Raw genomic sequence first — 13,013 nt, forward strand, 5'->3', positions numbered from 1 at the left:
ACATCATCAAAAGTAGTTTTGAAGGTGTACGTATTTGCCTAGTTTACCAATCACCCTTATGTGTTAATTTTTTTAGAGTGGTTGAATTTCTATTATTTTTTTTTACAATGCCTAATATCCTTAAGAGTTTGTTTGGCAGAGAAAAAAAAATATAATAAATGAAAATAAAAAATGTGACTAGAAATAGGTGATGAATAAAATAAAAATTAAAAATATTAGATTAAAGAGAAATAAAGAAATAAATGAAAATAAGTATAAAAAAACTAGTGAATCTCATCCTATTTTCAATCAATTATTTTCACCACCATAATTTCTACTTTCCACACCCTATTTCATCCAACCAATCAAGACGTAGCAAATAACACACTTACTTTTATTTTAAACTCAATTTTTTAAAAGGTAATTATACAATTTATTACATAAACATTTTTACCCTAATTTCTATTTTAAAGTTCTTAATTAATTATACGTATATAATTTATAATTTAAATATTTTTTAATTTGTGAATTTTCTATTTTGTACAAATTTAAAAATATTGGTGCCACACTCGCATAGTTAGTTTTAGATTATTCCAAACACATTTATTGACAACCTCACAAGTCACAACCATCAACTCATGACTATGACACATTTATGCTTACACAAAAACGCAGAGTTGCATTGTAGCATAATCAGTGTTAGTTTAGAGTTAGTTTAGTATAATTAATTTTGATAGAGTTGATTTTAAATTGTTGAATATAACTTTGACACGGATCTAAATTAATCTGAACCCCATGTTTTTATTTGGAATGTGTGTTTTATTTTAAAAAGAAAATACAAGACAAAGCAGGAACTGATGATCTCCCAGTCTTTGCAACCTGTGATGACTCTATAAAAGAATCCTTAATTACCCTTTAAAATGCATTTACTCACACAGCTAGAGATTAAAAATGTAGGTCCTCACGTATCACCTAGTTTATGCATGGAATCGTATCAATAACCAATTCAGGAAAAATCAGAATGCATAGTTTCAACTAATAAGCTGTCAAAAAGTTATCAATCATATGCTCTGGTGTTCTTCCCTTGGAAAGCTTTGAACAGTATCTGACCATCTACCAGGGGAGTGATCACTACTGTTAGATGAGACATGAGCCTCCCCTCTTGCATCTCTTATCATCTTTAAAACTTCTCTCATTGTAGGCCTGTTCTCCGGCACTAGTGAAACACATGCCATTGCAATGTTCAAAAGAGCCTGAAGCTTCTCTTCAGATGCTTCATTGCCTGAAGCAGGATCATCCCCAGACTCCGTCTCCTCTTCGCGCACTGACCGAACCCACCTAGGTATGTCTGAACCATATGTCTGAACAAGGTCTTGGAAGGGTGTTTTGCCAGTTAAAAGCTCAAGAAGAAGGACCCCGAAACTGTATACATCAGCTGGTTGAGTTTGTGACCTTTGAAAGTTGCGGCATTCAGGTGCTCTATAGAACAAAGAAGTTGCACTAGGCTCATCCATTGTGTCAGGATTAAGGAACACAGTGAGACCATAATCAGTAAGACATGACTCAAAGTCAGAACCCAACAATACATTAGAAGATTTCAGGTTTCCATGTGTCAAGCCAGGGTTCTGGTGGATATAGAGCATGCCTGTTGCTAGATCCTCAGCAATTTTAAGGCAGGATGTCCAGTGAAGAGGCTTTCCCCCACCAGATGTTTTCGATCCTGCATTAGTCATCACAACAGCTCTTTTGTCAATTATTAGTTTGAGAGCAATGTCAAGATGCAGCAGAATTTTCAGTTTAATTCTTAGCACTTAGAAATTATCAAAGTGGTGTTATTAGTTTCATGCATAGTGTATTAGCACGTGGTGCCTTTAGAATGCTATTTTGGTTTAAAATTCAAGCACTTCCCAAAGGCTCAATTAACAAATACAAACAATTTCAATCACATCATGAGAATATCACTTGCGCCCGAAATAATGAAGTAGAGCTAAATGCAACAGATATGTAAGCCTTACTTGCATAATTCAATTTCCAGAGGCAAGCTCAAACATTGCCTCAGTTTATTCAAGGTAACTCAAACATACATGATAGTATCACTTGAATTCTACCTTCATCTCCATGTAATTATTAATTATCACCGTATATGTTGTTTATTATCAAGATACAAGTCAGTCATACAACTACATGGTAATTGCACGAATACTAAAAGTTCACAAGGACTTAACTTTTAAGAGAAAAACAGGCACAATGCGTGTGAAGAGAAAAACAATGGTTTCAGGCCAGCAGAAATACACACGAGGATCCTGGAAAAGTGGCAATTGGAATGGTTGACATTGACTACTTTTTATTCTAGGATATTATGATTCCACCATTATTTCTAAGAGAAAAAGAAAGCCTTACTTGTTGATTTGTTAAATGCTCTGCAAGAAAGTATATTATCTTATCCCCTTTATAGAAATGAACTAGGGGGCTGTCCCCTAGGAATAATTATGCTTATACTTTTCTCACAAATACTCAACTTTTAACATCATCGGGCGAAGATAACACTTTTCTTCATATATTTACAAAACAATGTAAAACTTCGTACCCCATTGCCCAGAGGCTCTTCGCTATGCGAAGGTATGGGGGAGGGATGTTGTACGCAAAACAATGTAACAGGTTTTAAAATTTAAACAGTTGCCGGAACACTGTTGTTTATCTAGCATCTTTCCTTTATCTTCGAAAAGGATTCAGGATTCTAGAAAGGGGCGATCACTGAACTTTAGAAGGGACAATTCCAAAACCAAAGAAATCGAATTTGTCATGCTCAGGACCAACGGGTAAACTAAATCTTTAATATTGAAATGCAGATTTCAGATACCATATTGAAAATAGTTCAATTGTGTCATTTTTCTTTTAAATAACACAAATTTGAATAAAAACATGGTAACGTTAACCGCGATGATTCATCATAAAAACATGATGATGCTGATAAAAAAAATAAAAAAATAAAAACATGATGATGATGATGGATGGGATTATTATGAAATTCCAAATGAGTTATGAAATTTCGAACATATTGAATATAGTCAATATACAAGGCTTAACTTGACACCGATTAAGGTGGAATACATGATATTACACTGAAACACGACTTCACTCTTTGTAATGTTTCAATGGTTGAGTGAGACAACACTAACATGGGGGTCACGCTAATAAATGAGTTGTCAATTTAAGAGCACACACATTTATAAATTCTGAAATTACATTAAACAGCTTGACAGGGAAAGCAGCACCCTTTGTCCTTATTTTACTAGTAAATCTGAGGCAGAGGGAAAGATTTAGAGCATAGACATAATTGGAGGCCCCATTACCAAAAGATAATCTTCCTTTACGTCAGTCTCAGCCCCCCTTTTAAGGACCAAACTACATTCTTATAATAATAGTTACATGAATCATATTCAGACTTCCATTGTATACTACTAAAAACTAATTATGCAGACACAATTGTTTTCCATTAGATAATTATATAAACATACATCTGCGACAAAAAAATACGTTATAATATGAATTTTATAATTAACTTCATTACCCCACCTTGCATAAACTATGTCTTCCAGGCAAAAAATTATCCTCCCCAGAATCCTCACAGTGTGTATATTAGCACTAGCTAGATTAAAATACCTTATACCGTTCTAAACCCTATCCCCTTTTTCTTCACTGAGCTCCAAAAAAAAAAGGAAATTGAATAAATAATATATATATATATATAAACTAGTGAAGGAAACGGACCCTCTCAAATAGTATATCTACTATTGCTTCAGAAGTCGGTCTGCACTTGTCAATGTTACCAGGCCCAGTGGCATCTTCTCGTTAATATGGCGTTAGGATCAAAGAAGCAATAAGATACACATTTTAAATTTTATATAATCTTCGGTGCATACTGCACAAGAACATTTTTACATTAAAATTACAGCACGCTCAACCGAAATATGAAAACCAGTGAATCATATATGAATTATTTTTATGGATCGTAAAGGTGAAAGAGAAATAAACAAGACATGAGTCTGAAAATGATTTAATATTAAGAAAATTGAGTAGCATGGGGTTGCTTAGATATGAAAGAAAAGAATGCGTACCGTGAATAAGGGAGAAGAGGCTGCCATTAGGAAAGTAATCATAAACGAGGAGGCGTTCCTCCTTAGCCTGGAAATAAGCCCTGAGAGGGACGAGGTTAGGGTGGGTGAGCCTCCCAAGGACTTGAATGTGAGCACTGAACTCTTCCAAGCCAGGGTACCTTGCATCTTTCAACCTCTTCACAGTAACTATGAACCCCGATTCCATCACTGCCTTATACGTACTTCCCATTATACCCCTCCCCAGTGTCTCCGCCGAAGCCTTGAGCAAATCCTCCAAACTATAACTCATGTCCCCATCCCCTCCTCCGCAGAACACCAGCTTCCCTATACCCTCACTTTCCCACGCAAACCCCCCACCTTCTTCTTCTTTACTATTATCACCTCCTCCCCCACTTCCCGCCGCACCCACTTCCCCTTCTGCCACTTCAGCACCACCCTTCCTCCTCCTCCTCCTCCTCCTCCTTCTTTTCCACTTCCTGCAAATCACCCACACCAAAACCACGCATCCTAATGCAAAAACAACTCCCCCAACGCTCCCTCCAATTATCTTTATCAATTTCGTGCGCTTCGATTTCCCCATCGTCGTTGACGTTGTTCCTCCCGGTTTCAACGGATAGCTAGGGCTTATCGATGGCGGCATTGAACCGCTTCCGTTTTTGCATGCTTCTTCGATCTGTTCCCCGCAGAGCCCCGGGTTCCCCCAAAACGACGACTCATTGAACCGGATCAATGCCGACGTCACCGGAATCTCGCCGGATAGACGGTTTTTCGAAACGTTTAAATACCTGAGGCTGCTCTGGTTGAAACCGGGAATGCGTCCAGTCAACGCGTTGTCTTGCAAGTAGAGAACGTACAGTCGCCGGAGATTCAGCAGCGACGCCGGAATTTCGCCGGAGATATGGTTTTGCGACAGTACAATGACTTTCACGCGGTGGAGGAGGGCGACGGAGGCGGGAAAATCGCCGGAGAAGTTGTTTTCGTTGAGGAAAATCGATTTGAGGTTGACCAAGGCGGAGATGTTGGGTATTTGCCCGGAGAGCGAGTTTCCTTTGAAACTGAGGACTCGGAGCTGGTCCAAACGGTTCAAGATCTTGGAATCCAGAGAACCGGTTAAGTTGGAGTGTTCCAGAACTAGCTTCCTCACTTTTCCGTTGAAGCAGTCTCTGACCCCTAACCACGTGCACACGTCGGTTCCTTCTCGCCATGGAAGCTTGTTGAGAACGTCTATGGAGGATTTCAATGCCAGAAGCGGTTGTGAATCATCTTGTGATCTTGCTGGTTGGGACAGGAAGAGACAAAGAACCGAGACAAGGAGAAAAACAAAGACATCATAGGATCTCTCCATGTTAGGGACCAACCACACACTACACACTAACTACAGCAAGTGAGGGTCTTTAGTTTCAATTGTTTTGGTTTCCCATAATGAGAGCCATTGAACACTTTAATGCATGGATAGGAGAGTTAACACTAACAGTTAACTGGCCTACTTTAAATTAGCTGAAAAACGGTTGAGAATTGAGACAATAGAACAGGATCTTTGGTTTTTCTTAGCTGTTTTGTTTTCAGTCTTTGCTCTTCTCACTCACTTTTTAAGTCTTCAGATCTACCATTGACAAAACCAAACCCCTTTCTTGTGGGAAGAAAAGAGTCTTCAACTACTCATCTAACCCAAAAACTTGAAATGGGATTGAAACTTGAACAGAACACAAGTAAAGTAAAGTAACCACGGGAGTGGAAGAGCTAGCTAGCTCTGTTTGGGAGCTCTGGTAGGGATCCATGAAATTGGAGACACTTACTGTGGTTAAAGTGGTTGGCTTTGCTGGGCTTCTCGAAACTCCTCCACACTCACGGACACTGTGGCAGAACTCTCACGTGAAATCAATCATCCCAGTAACCGCAGACCACAAATAACCATTCTCTATGATTTCTATATTCCTAAACTGCTGCAACATTATTAAACAAAAAGTAAACAACTTTGCAAGCAAACAAAAACAAGTACTTTTTATTTATTTACACTATATATATTTTGGTTTGATCCTGTTGCGGGATAAACAAAAGGCCATGCATGTAGTAGTAATTTTATACTTACTTTCTCGGGTTGCTAATACTCGTGGATTTTAGCACTTTTTTAAAACTTGGCCGAGGTGGGATCCAATGATCTCTCCTTTAGAATCATTGCAATTGCAATACCCATTGAATGGAATGATGGAGGTTTGAGACAGGCTCAAAAAGTTTCAACATTTTCTCCAATTTCTTCTTTCAGTGGTGGAATTGAATGTTTATAGTGAAAATAATATATATTAACAGTAGTTGTGGCAGTAGAAACACACATGGTGCAAGTGCAGATTCCAGCTGCTAAAACCGCTATAGTCGAAGATCCATCTGTACTCTGAATGGGTTAGGAGCAATAATTCGAGAGAGAGAGAGAGAGAGTGAGAGTTTCTCTGCTGCATCTATATGTATTATGCGCGTGTCTGTCTGTCTGATCAGAGAGAGAGAGAGAGGACAGAAAAGAACATGCCCCGTTCTTCCTCTCACGAAGGCAAATGCCCCTCTTTTCCCACAGGAAATTGGTGAACGAATTGAAGGCCAGCGAGAAAGCAATAAATGAGATTTCATTTTACAAAAAAAGCAGAGATGATGATAAAAATATTAAAAACCAAACACCTGCCACGTGTTGCAATTAAATGGGCACTGGATGAGTCAAAACAAAAAAAGTGGACTGGTGTGTAGTTGTGAGCTCGTGGATCACTCACCATTGACTCTTGCCAGCTGTCATATTCTGCATCTTATCCTTTGTTCTCCCTCATCATCATATCATATCATATACAAGCAAAATAGATGAATTATATTTGGTTTGAAAATTAATGTATTAGAATTAGAATAGAAAATTCAAAAGAAGTGGAGAAACTTAACGTATTAGGCCATGATTCTGTGGCTGTGTTTGGTTGACCCGAGACCAAACCGAAACTATAGGTGCTATTAAGAGACCGTGGCTCTTTTATTATGTGTGTGTGGTCATCGAAAATCATGGTGATGTGTTTTAAGATTATCATGCGGGGACGGGCCTGGCCCAGCCTCTTATGGGTCCTATTAAGAGACCGTACGCTCTTTGATTATGTGTGGTCATCGTACACAAAAAGGGTGCTAATTTTCCCCCATCCTGATTTTATCTCCTCATTCCAACATTTTTTTTTGTTTTTGTTTTACAAAATTATCCTTCAAGAAAATATGATTCTATTGTGTGTATTCTATCATGATTTTGTTATGTATGCCAATTGACACTCCCTGTGTAAATGAGCTACACAATGTTCCATTCTATGGTTAATTCGAAATATAAATTGCCTTCTCTAAAAGTTTTTTTTTACTACTATACTCTTATGGGGTATTTATAATTTTTTTCCGAAAAAAGTAAGTTGACAAAAGAGAAAAAATGTGTAAAATAGTTTTACAATCACCTCATCACAAATTATCATTATGATATATTTATTAACTTTTACCATAATTATTTTAAAAGTCATATAAACAATCAATTGTGATTTAATAACACTCTTGAAAAAATGAGATATCATAAAAAAAGAAGTTAGGAGTGGAAAGATATCAGGGATATGAAAATCAATGCCCTAACCAAAGGACTGTGTTTTAACTTTTAAGATTATGCAAAAAATCCTATTATGATGCGGGCACGGGCCTGGCACAGTCCAAGGCCTGTGTTTTAAATTTTAATCGTGAGCCTATTCAAGCTTAAGCTTAGCTTGAGACGGTAAAGAATATCCATTTTAAGTTATGTGGTCTTGTAGATTTTTAAAATATTAATTTTTGTTATTGGTAAAAAAAATTAATTGTTACAAGTACATGGTACCCTCGATATCAATGTTATTTGCCTATGATTGTTAATTGTTAATAAGAATGTGCAAAAAGAGGGGCAATAATTGAACTAATTCCAGCAGGCGTGAAGCTAAAGCAAAAGAGTAAGACAACAAACAAGCAACGATAGAAAGAACAATACGCAATGGCCTTTCAACTTTTCATTATATATTTTAGCTTTCATTATAAACTAAAAGTTTAATATGCAGAAGTAACTACTTAATAGGAAGTTGTACAAATTGTTTTGTTTCCTTGAAGTCCTCTGTTGGAATCACTTGTAAGCGTTGTGTGAAGGTGTAACTCTTCATAGCAGGGTGACTGATTTCCATTTCATAGTCTCCATGAAAAAGATTGGCCTCAAAGAATCCATTTTGATCTGTGATTCCTGATAATTTGCATAACCTCCTTTCAGAAAGGAGCCTGTCCACAGCATATAAGAGAGAATCAAATTTTGTACATAAAGAATTATGAAGAACAATAGGTAGTACCTCAAAATAGAGCTCAGCGGGTCCTGATTCATCCGCTGTGAGACCATCCTTAAGCATAGACCAACAATTAGACTCAGCAAAAATGGCACCAACAAATTTTAATCTTGTAGTTGTTTTCACAAGTGCTGTTACAGGAACGTCGTTTCCCTCACTCACTTGTATCCAAGCTGCATAATTTCAACCCAAGCATAACCATGAATGAAGAATAATGCATTTCGGTTATTGATATTTCATTTACAATAATAATGACCCTATAAATGGGAAAAACTATATGCAGGATTTATAATATTTTAGTACAAATTTTACCGGATAAAATATAATGCTTATCCTTTTCAAGGTAAATCTTCTGGGAGACACAATCATGTGCTTGATTTCTGCTATGGGCTACCACATATTTGTTGCCTAATGATTCTCTATATTCTATTCTTGCCTCCCCAAATGCAGTCCACCCTTGAAGTCCATTATTCAGTTCTGGTTTTTGGATAATTCCTCCATTGTATTGAGGCTTCTGTGGATGTGCCAAACACTGAGATTGAAAACATCTAACACCCACGATTAGAATGAAATTTTCAGTAACATATGTAACGCCTTGAAAATATATGTTGTAAAGAGAGCTCACTTCAATGCTGGCAGAGTAATCATAGGATAATGCATCAACTTCAAAACCTGTGGTGGTGGCAAATGTGATATATTAGTTCCAACAAATATATTTTTATAACATTAACAGGAATGGTATTTTAGAAATTAAAAGAAAAGGAATAGGGGATAAAATTTTACTTCCAACAAATATATTTTTATAAAATAAAATAAAAAGGATAAACTAACATATAAATTTAATTACTTTATCTTTAATTTAATTTATAATATTATATAAAAATAATAAGTTAAAAAAGATAAAATAAAATATTTTTCCTTATATTTTCCTTTAGAACACTACTTTTAAGATGATGTTGATAAAATTAACTCAAACTAAAAAATCTAAAGTTAACATATTAAATAATAAGTGTTCACTAAAGAAACTAAAAAAAATATAAGATGACATAAAATATATATATATCTATATATATATATATATGTTTATATGGTATTTTTTATATAAATTTTAATTTTATTTTATGGATAAAAATATATTTTGAGATGTTATAATTTTATTTTAATAATTAATGTTATGGTTTTATAATTTTTATTTATAGAAAAATTATTTCATTGCATTTTTAGTTTTAATTATTACATTTTTTCATAATGAGTATCCACTATTAATCTTATACTAAAAATACATTTACCAAGTTTAAAATAAAGTAAAAAAAAAAGATCACTTAAAGTATACATTATACTAGCTTATTAGTTAAAATAAATCGTTTGATATAAAATTATTCAAAAATTATATTTTATTTTAAAAAATAATAAGGAAATTTAATAAATATTTCAAGGATAAAAAAATAATAAAATATAAAAAGTTAAAAACTAAAACATAACATTTTTAAAAATATTACTTCAAGCAATGTTTCAGAAAATGTTAGAAATTACTAAAAAACTTATTTACCAAATCATAAAATAAATTTTTCATCAAAAAAAGAGTTAAAAACCAGTTATAACCTAAATATAAAAATATTCAATATGATTTTTTATAATAAAAAACATTTAAAAGAATAAATTAAATATTTCTTATACAAATAGAAATTTGGTGCTTTTCCATGTTTTTTTTAAAGACGTCTTAATAATTGATACGGGCTAGGTAACTATTTTTTCTCTTCCTAATTAATACGCACACATGTATATTTTTAAAGGATACTTCCTCTTTCGATTATAAAAAAAAATATTTTATATTTATTAAGAAAATTAGTGAATTTTATTAAATTGTGTCATTTTTAATTAAAAGTAAGTATTTTTTTCTAAATTATTCTTTATTAAAATTTTATATCAAATATAAAAAAAAGTTATTAACCTTATTAAATAAATATTATTTTAGAGATAATATTATTAAATAAGACATAAGAAATTGAGATTTATTTATATTTGAAATATATATATATATATATATATATATATATATATATATATATATATATATATATATATATATAAAGAAGAAAGAATGTCATTATATTTGTTGGTGTTAGGTGTTAACAATATTTAAAAAAACGTAACATTATTCAAAAAAAAAGAGATAGACAACAATTGAATATATTATTTCTTCAATTAAAAAAAATCCCCTAAAAAAATAATTAACCTAGTATTAAAATTGTATACATATTAAAAAATTAAAACAAAAAAAAAGGTTAGTAGGGCTGAACCCCTCTTTCCCTCCCTAATCATCAAAACGCATCATCTCTTGTTGCATGACAAACTCATTTTAATTTGTTAGCAAACTAAAGTACTATTGAGAAACTATAACCCCAGTGAGTGGTGATTGTGTTGTAGTCACATTCTAGGGAAAGAGTCTGGACTTTGAGGGCCAGTACCTAGCACAAACTTGGATAAGATATTTTTTATATCTGCCTTATTACATGAGTAGATTTTATATAATAGTGATTCCTATAACAGAATTTGTATTTTTGTGACAACAAGGATCTTAACAGAAAATGAAATCAATGATAAATGGTAAATAAGACTAACACTATAGCACTACAACACTCCTTCTGAGCACTTTTTCCTTCTTTTTATCACTTCCAGCCCCATCAAAAACATCTTGTCCACAAGGTGTTGGGTCTTCAAACCATGTAACTCAATTAATTCCCATAAAACCTGTTTTAAGTCGATAATCCAAAAACTTTATCCACAAAAACAAAAAAAAATATTTATAATGACAAAAAAAATATTTATAATGACAGAAGATCTTGAGATCTTACCAAGACAGATTTACATTTAAAATAAAGAAAACGCCTAGAGAGGCATAACTTAATAATTGAGGAGGAAACCATCATCCGTTTTATAAGCACAATAAATTATTCCCCCTTGGTCTTGTTACAATTGTTATGTAGTAGAAAAAAATTATTTGAAAATAATTATTATTTTAATTTTTTTAATGTAATATTAATTATTTTTTTACTTATATTTCTTATAATTAATATTAATAATAGATAACGAAATTTATGAATAAATTAATAATAATATAAAATTAATTTTATAAAATTACTATTCTCTTTTATTCATTTATTATTTTTTCTTTATCTGTATAAAATAACTTAGGAGGATAATTATTTTAAAACAAAGGGAAAAAATAAGACATAAATGATTATTTTTAATTCATAATATCACACATTCAATACCTTACTGTGTATATTTTACTTCCAACCTGCAAAGTAACTCAATTAATTCCCATGAAACTTGTTTTAAGTAGATACATTAAAAAACTTCATCCACGAGAACAAAAAAAAGCATTTATAACGACAGAAGATCTTGAGATATTACCAAAGACAGGTTTATGCTTGGAATGAAAAAAACACTTAGAGAAACATAACTTATTAATTGAGGAGGAAACCATCATCGTTTTTATAAGCACAATAAATTATTCCCCCTTCGTCTTGTTAAATTGTTATGTAATAGAAAATAATTATTTGAAAATAATTATCATTTTAATTTTTTAATGTAATATTAATTATTTTTTTACTTATATTTTTAAATCTAGCTTAAATAGTTGTTTAGTCCTTACAATAGTTGTTTGCATTTTGGTCCTCATAATTATTTGGTTTTGATAGTTTCTATTTTTTATTTTGGTCTGTGTAATTTTTTCTTTAGATTTTTCAAAAAAATATAACAAGAGGGTCCAAAATAACAAAAAAATTAATAGGGATGAAAACCCAAAAAAAGGACATAAACCAAAACTCTCCTATATTATAGAAATTTAAAAACATATTTAAACTTAAATTTATTATATTTCTCATTATTATATATATTAATTATTTTTTTAATGTATTAAATATATATATATATATATATATATATATATATATATATATATATATATATATATATATATATATATATATATATATATATATATAAACAAGTTTCTACTGTGTATTTGAACCATATACATAATAATGAAAACTTATCAAGATACATAATGAAAATTTGTTTTTTATTTGTTGTAGATTGTGTCAAATGTGAGAAGTATTTTTGTCAATATTATTAGAATTGGATTAGTCATAAATTTAATCAAGGTACTCTGGTTGGGTCCTGCCCACTTTGTTCTGTGTTTTTTTTTTTCTACGTTGATCATTGGAACAAAAAAAATAAAATTGTTGTACGTTTAAGGCAGCGCAACGTTTGTACGTGCATACCATGCTGCTGTTGCACTTCTCATATACACGAAGTGACACAGAGAATAGGAGACACAGCGAAGCTTCCTTCAGAGTATTGAGACAGCAAATACTGTAATGTATGCATTTTCTTCCTTAAATTATTCGATAAGTTTATACAGTCTGATTAGACTTTTAAACGAGTTCTTACGGTTTGAAGATTTTTACTGATACTCTGAAAGTTTTTAAAATAATACTCACTTATTAACAACAGTTAATGCATTGTTAACTTTTGTTGAATTACATGAGACATTAAAAAA

At 32.5% G+C, this 13,013-nt stretch overlaps 2 protein-coding genes across 3 annotated transcripts; both read right to left on the bottom strand.

Moving 5' to 3' along the window:
- Positions 1-760: 760 nt before the first annotated feature.
- On the bottom strand, positions 761-6,704 carry LOC114379769 (inactive leucine-rich repeat receptor-like serine/threonine-protein kinase At1g60630). Of its 2 annotated transcripts, none has more exons than XM_028338471.1 (3): positions 6,187-6,704; positions 4,098-6,037; positions 761-1,699 (listed from the first exon to the last, which is right to left on the bottom strand). In XM_028338471.1, exons 2-3 carry the CDS (start codon positions 5,440-5,442, stop codon positions 1,041-1,043), a joined length of 2,004 nt encoding a protein of 667 aa, XP_028194272.1. In that variant the 5' UTR covers positions 5,443-6,037; positions 6,187-6,704; the 3' UTR covers positions 761-1,040. The 2 variants fall into 2 exon arrangements, with proteins under 2 accessions (XP_028194272.1, XP_028194271.1); XM_028338470.1 differs by having other exon boundaries at positions 4,098-6,040.
- Positions 6,705-8,095: 1,391 nt separating this feature from the next.
- LOC114378350 lies at positions 8,096-8,698 on the bottom strand. Its single transcript, XM_028336928.1, has 2 exons — positions 8,453-8,698; positions 8,096-8,384 (listed from the first exon to the last, which is right to left on the bottom strand). The coding sequence occupies exons 1-2, from the start codon at positions 8,497-8,499 to the stop codon at positions 8,180-8,182; spliced, it is 252 nt and encodes an 83-aa protein (XP_028192729.1). The 5' UTR covers positions 8,500-8,698; the 3' UTR covers positions 8,096-8,179.
- Positions 8,699-13,013: the final 4,315 nt, after the last annotated feature.

The sequence above is a fragment of the Glycine soja genome, chromosome 12, assembly GCF_004193775.1.
Source record: "Glycine soja cultivar W05 chromosome 12, ASM419377v2, whole genome shotgun sequence".
NCBI classification, from domain to species: Eukaryota; Viridiplantae; Streptophyta; class Magnoliopsida; order Fabales; family Fabaceae; genus Glycine; species Glycine soja.

Excerpts from the sequence above, each read along its gene's own strand:
- LOC114379769 (XM_028338471.1), bottom strand. The coding sequence starts at position 5,442 with ATGGAGAGATCCTATGATGTCTTTGTTTTTCTCCTTGTCTCGGTTCTT. Across the intron at positions 1,700-4,097 it reads CCTCTTCTCCCTTATTCACG|GATCGAAAACATCTGGTGGG; the intron begins GTACGCATTCTT and ends TGACTAATGCAG.
- LOC114378350 (XM_028336928.1), bottom strand. The coding sequence starts at position 8,499 with ATGGTCTCACAGCGGATGAATCAGGACCCGCTGAGCTCTATTTTGAG. Across the intron at positions 8,385-8,452 it reads CCGCTGAGCTCTATTTTGAG|GCTCCTTTCTGAAAGGAGGT; the intron begins GTACTACCTATT and ends TGCTGTGGACAG.